General features: G+C 43.4%; 1 protein-coding gene across 4 annotated transcripts in view; it reads right to left on the reverse strand.

Moving 5' to 3' along the window:
* Nucleotides 1-5,413, reverse strand: part of CD302 (CD302 molecule) — a 23,908-nt gene extending 18,495 nt beyond the window's left edge. For 3 of the 4 annotated variants that reach the window (XM_025405450.1, XM_025405451.1, XM_025405447.1), the window contains exon 1: nucleotides 5,288-5,413. In XM_025405450.1, the coding sequence (XP_025261235.1) occupies nucleotides 5,288-5,354 (67 nt within the window). In that variant the 5' untranslated portion in view covers nucleotides 5,355-5,413. The remainder of the gene's footprint in view (nucleotides 1-5,287) is intronic. The other variant, XM_025405448.1, reaches the window with a different exon arrangement.
* Between the last annotated feature and the right edge of the window lie 305 nt (nucleotides 5,414-5,718).

Raw genomic sequence — 5,718 nt, forward strand, 5'->3', positions numbered from 1 at the left:
TGTGTGTGTGTGTGTGTGTGTGTGTGTGTGTGTGTGTGTGTGTGTGTCCCCGAAAAGATAGGAGGGAAAAAGTCACATGGATATTTCAGGCAAACAGAGGGAGTAGCAAACACAAAGCTACTGTGTTTGCACAGTATGGGAATGAGTATGATGATGATAATGATAACCAGCTACTCAAAGACCATTGATGAATAACTAAGTAATACAGAAATGGTCCTGAACTTAATGATGGACGACTTATGATTTTTTGACTTTACAAGTTTATTGGGATATAGCCCCATTCTAAGTCGAGGAGCATCTGCATGTGACAAGACAAAAAAAACCTTTTTTAACAGGATGTGTATAGAAAAAGAGAAAACAGACTGTTGACTCACTTCCCCAAAACTTTCAACTGTCTTCTCCTTAGGCTGATTTCAGCATTAGCAGTTAACTCCAGTTAATTCAACATGGAACCCCTTTTCTCATGCTATAGATCAGACTGTGTGCCCCAGAAACAAATTTTAAGCACTACTCAAAAGGTATATTTGTACTTTGAGAAGAACAGGGTTCAAATAGAGGCTGGACAACTCCTGTGAGGAGAGTTGTTGACGTTCATGCACCTCATGAGCAAAAGGCTAAACGAAGTCGTCTTCAATGCTAAGTATGTTTGCTATAGTCCTAATATAATTAAAAACCTGCCCATTAAGCTCTCTGCAAAGGGCCTTTCTATGACTCTTATTTCTTCACAGCAGTCCTGAATGATAGGTTGTGATTAATAATGCACTTACATGACTCTTAGGGATTTTATAATTTTATAATTCTTTAATATGTACAGAAATTTAGGAGCCTCATGAATATTTTAGAAGCTGTACTTAGCACAACTCCAAAAGTTTCTATATAGATCCTCTGCCTAAAATTGTCATGTGCTAATAGAAGATAGTATCATATCCACAGGAATACTTTGCATTACCAGTCAAATCTAATAGAACTCTTGGTTCCTTTATAAGTTCTCTCTTTTTTAAAAACAAACAAACAAACAAACAAAACAGGCACAGCATGAGGAAGTGATTCTTGGGACATACTTGTTCTAAACGTTAATGAAGGAAAAGGCAAAGACTTCTTTTTTGTTTTCATTGTCAATAATAAGACCTTTGCTCCTCTCCCATTAAGATATGAGTTGTAGTCACATAACTTCTGCAAGGGCAACTGTGGCAGAGACAGATGAAGAAGAGGGGCTATTTATTACATTTATATGTATGGAGGAGGGAGTGGCTATTCCAAGTCCCTGACTAATCCAGAGATTCTGTGGCTGTACTCTGAGCTGCAAGATCTCTCTGAATCCCAAAGAAACTGAGGCACTCTGACACCCCATCCCCTCTCCATATCACTCTTCCCAATCTAGCTTTCAAGACATGCATCTCCATATTCTCCCATCACTTCCCTCTTCAGAAGGATTATGAATAATATTTTTTCACAGAAGGGTGTGCCATTGTTAATCTGTACCTTTCTCTTTGGGCATCACTGGTCTATTTTTTTAAAGATTCGGTCTCAAGATTTGCCCTCAAAATCTAAAACAGGCCAGGCGTGGCAGTTCACACCTGTAATCCCAGATCTTTGGAAGGCTGAGGTAGGAGGATCACTTGAGCTCAGGAGTTCGGGACTAGCCTGGGCAACAAAGTGAGACCCCACCTCTACAAAAAAAAAAAAAAAAAGAGCAAGGCATGGTGGCATGCACCTATAGTCCCAGCTACTCGGGGGGCTGAGGTGGGAGGATCACTTGAGCCCAGGAGGTCAAGGCTGTAGTGAGCCATGATTGCACTACTGCACTCTAGCCTGGGTGACAGAGTGAGACCCTGTCTCAAAAAAATAAAAACAAAAAAAACCAACAAAAGGAATGAAATACTTGATATGCACAATAAAAATTATGGAAAGTAATCTTGCTGCAAAACTAGTTTTCAACACATAAGCAAATTGTTAAAAGATTCTCAACAGTAAAAGAAGTCCTGAAATAATACCTAATTGTAATTTCACTTTTTCATTGGAAGAAAAATAAACATTAACATTTCAAAATTTATTTTAAAATACTCTAATATTTAATCTGAGATAATTTCCCCTGAAACATAACTGTGCCATACACAAGAGTCAGAAAAGGTGGCATCAGGCCGGGCACGGTGGCTCACCCCTGTAATCCCAGTACTTTGGGAGGCTGAAGTGGGCAGATCACGAGGTCAGAAGTTTGAGACCAACCTGGCCAACATGGTGAAACTCCATCTCTACTAAAAATACAAAAATTAGCTAGACGTGGTGGCGCATGCCTGTAATCCCAGCTACTCGGGAGGCTGAGGCAGGAGAATTGCTTGAACCCAGGAGGTAGTGGTTGCAGTGAGCCGAGATTGCACCACCGCACTCCAGCCTGGGTGACAGAGTGAGACTCCATCTTGGAAAAAAAAAGAAAGAAAGAAAAGGTGGCATCAGTAGATTAAGATGATTTAAGGCTTTGAATTCAATCTATGAAATGAGTGCATAGCAGAGGTAATATAATTTGAAAAAAATTGCAATCCACTTATCCCACCTACTTTTTAAATAACTCACCTAAATTTTTCATCCTTTTATTATAACTTAGAATAAAGTGCAGGTACACAAATCAAACAAAACAAAAATCCACAAGATGGTAAAATCTCTGTTATTATGGAGCTTCCCTCTGGTAAGAGAAGCAACAAGCAAGACAGATGAATAAACACGATGCATTCAGAAAGGCTTGGAAAAGATAAAACATGGAGATGTGATGGAGAATGTGGGTGTTCAGGGAGGCTTTGGAGAAGGTGACATATGAACAGAGATCTGAATGGTGGAGGTAGGGGCAGCCATGCCAAGGACTGCAGGAAGGTGGTGTGCACAGAAGGACCAGAGGCGTTGGAGTACCCAGATACTGTTTACTCCATGGATACAGAGTGAATGACAGGAAGGGTGGTAAGAGATGACATCAGGGAAGAAGGCAGAGGCACCTGATCTAAGGCTTGTAGGACATGGCAATTCAAAATCCCTAGATTCTGATCCACATGATGATCATGGAATGAGGACTTACTCAGAACATGCTTGTTATCTCATGCCAGGCATAGGAAACCACTGACCAATAAACACATACTGATCATCTACTATGTGCTTAAGCACCCTTACAGAAAAACTTTTTAAAGAGATGCCATGGATTTTCACTCAGGAATTTAAAGAATGTTTTGTCCACTGTGATTTTCAAAATAATAGCAAAGAACAACATAAGATCACTTCACTAATAACCTCCAGAATGACAGAAAATAACAATGATTTCCATTTCAATATCACATTTATATTCAATACCCATATTTATTATGCAACATCATAAGAGCTTTTCTATTAAGATCTTGGTATTCAGCAACAAACTCTTTCTTGACTTAGTTCTAAGCCAAATATGACCCCTGATCTTGCTTGGATGGGAGATTTGTAAAGTATTATGAAAAACACACTTAGTTTTTCAGCCCTATAACATTAGCATGTATATGAATGTGCTCAGTAACCATAAACATCCAATACACATAAGGTGGTATTCATATGTTTTCTGGTTGCAACAATTACCCTTCATTTTGTATGAAGAGAATAAAGGGAAGGAAATCAAGATGAACCACACCTGTAACAGGGACTAGACATGGAGTTTCCACTTAATGCTCCCAATAGCCCCGTGAGGTAAGTATTATCTCTGTTTTACTGAAGTGCAGATAAGTTGGTTAACTAGCTAGGTCAAAGCTCACACTCATTTCTAAATTAATCCTTAAAGCTTCCTGACTGAGAGAAGCTGATTAATTAACAACATTAATTTATTCATCATGCATTTTTCTAAAGCTCTTGAAAAGCCTATTGATCCACACTGGACTTATCAAAGGAAATACACAAAAATTTCCAAAGGGAAATTTGCCCTCTATTGCTGGTCAAAACAGCTTCACTGAAGAAGAGACATACCAAAATCTAGAAACTGATTTTCTTTAAAAGTCTGACAAGAAAGAAAAATCTGACAAGAAAATTCGACTAGCCTAAAGTACAAATGCACAGCCTCGCAGAGGGTGGTTTACATGAGAGTTGAGATGTTACTGGCTTGCAAAATGAGGGTGTGCAGAAGAAGGGTTCAGAGACAGCCCAGCTTTGTCTTAGACAAAATTAATGTTCCCAGTCTGAACAGTGTGAACATGGGCACATCTTGTTTCTGCCCCTTTGATAGGCAGCAAGTGGCATAACCAGTCATAAATGCTGGTCCACAAAAGCTTTCAAGAAAGGAACCTTGGGTTTGTATGCAAGTTCTGAGCTGCTGCTGCCTCCAGCACTGAGGTCCACTGAAATATTCCTGTCAGCAGACTTTGAACAGGCACTTATTATAAAAAGGCAGTGAAATTCGGGGCCGGGGTTGGGGGGGAATCTCTTGCATTTTATTTAAATCTCTTGCACTTTATTTAAGCCCACACAAGTACTAATTTAGTTCTTGTTTATTTTGCTCTTTAATTCCCGGAATTGTTCAGTCAGTGGTGTTTTTGGAAGTCTCCCTTCTCCAGTCTCCCCATCCACATATTTTTGACATGCTTGTATGGAAATTTTTTTTTTTTAAAAAAAACCAGTCAATAGAATTGTGCATTTTCCTCACAAGTCATTTTGTGAGTGAGTGGTCACGTGTGTGATTTTTCAGATGTCACTTGCACAACAGCAGACTAGAACTTTAAAACCCCTTGATTTCAGTGAAATCCAAGCTTGGCCTGTTCCCGTTCCTGTTCCATCCAGGGGTTATTTGGCTGAACTGTTTTCCTGTTTCAACAACTTGAACACCAACCAACTAGACAAACAGCGCTGCTTGCAAAAGAGGGCCTGCTTCCTCCAGCCCCCACCCCCATCCCAGCAACCCCACCCCGGCCGCGCACCAGCTGGGGAAATCGCCGCCAATGTCCCCGCTTCTCATTTCAGCCTGAAATGGCCCTGAAACGGCGCCCGTCGTGCAACTCCAAGTCCCTCAGTTCTCCGGCCAATCGGCCTAATTTGGGGGTTCCCTCCCCGCGGAGTGGGGTCTGCGCTGAGGATGTGGACTCCAAGGAAGACAGGGCCCTCCCGTATTCTCGGCCACCTCCCCTCCCCGAGGGCAGGCGGGTGAGAGGTGACCCGGAGCCAGGACCCACGGGGGACGGTCGTGCAGGGAAGGGCGGGATGCCCTCGGGTGCGCGAGGACGAAGAGTGTGCGTTGGGAAGGGGGCGAAGGCGGTCGCGCGCGGTCCCGGCGAGGGACGGCTTACGGGCTTACCCGCGACGGCAGCAGCGGCGAGCCCCAGCAGCGGCAGCAGGAGCGCGGGCGGCGCGGCCAGGGGCATGACGGCGGGTGCCGGGGGGCGTCGGCGGTGGCGCGGCCTGAGCGGAGCGGGCGGAGCGGGCGGGGCGGGGCGGGGCGAGGCGGGAGCGGGGGCGGCGCTTCTCGGGTGCGGGTTCAATGCCCGCCGGGCGGAGCGTGAACGGCACGGGGGGCTCCCACCAGGAGGACCTGTGTGCTCCGTCCCACAGGAGCAGCTGGCGCGCGGCCTTCTGGAGCTTCTAATTTTTGTTTTTTAAACTTTTAATTTGAACTGAAATAACTTAGGACTTTCGAAAATATTGCAAAAACAGCACAAGAGATTTCCGTAACCCTTCAGCCAGCTTCTCTAAATATTAACATCTTATATAACGCCAGTGCAGTGATCA

The sequence above is a fragment of the Theropithecus gelada genome, chromosome 12 (assembly GCF_003255815.1).
Source record: "Theropithecus gelada isolate Dixy chromosome 12, Tgel_1.0, whole genome shotgun sequence".
NCBI lineage: Eukaryota > Metazoa > Chordata > Mammalia > Primates > Cercopithecidae > Theropithecus > Theropithecus gelada.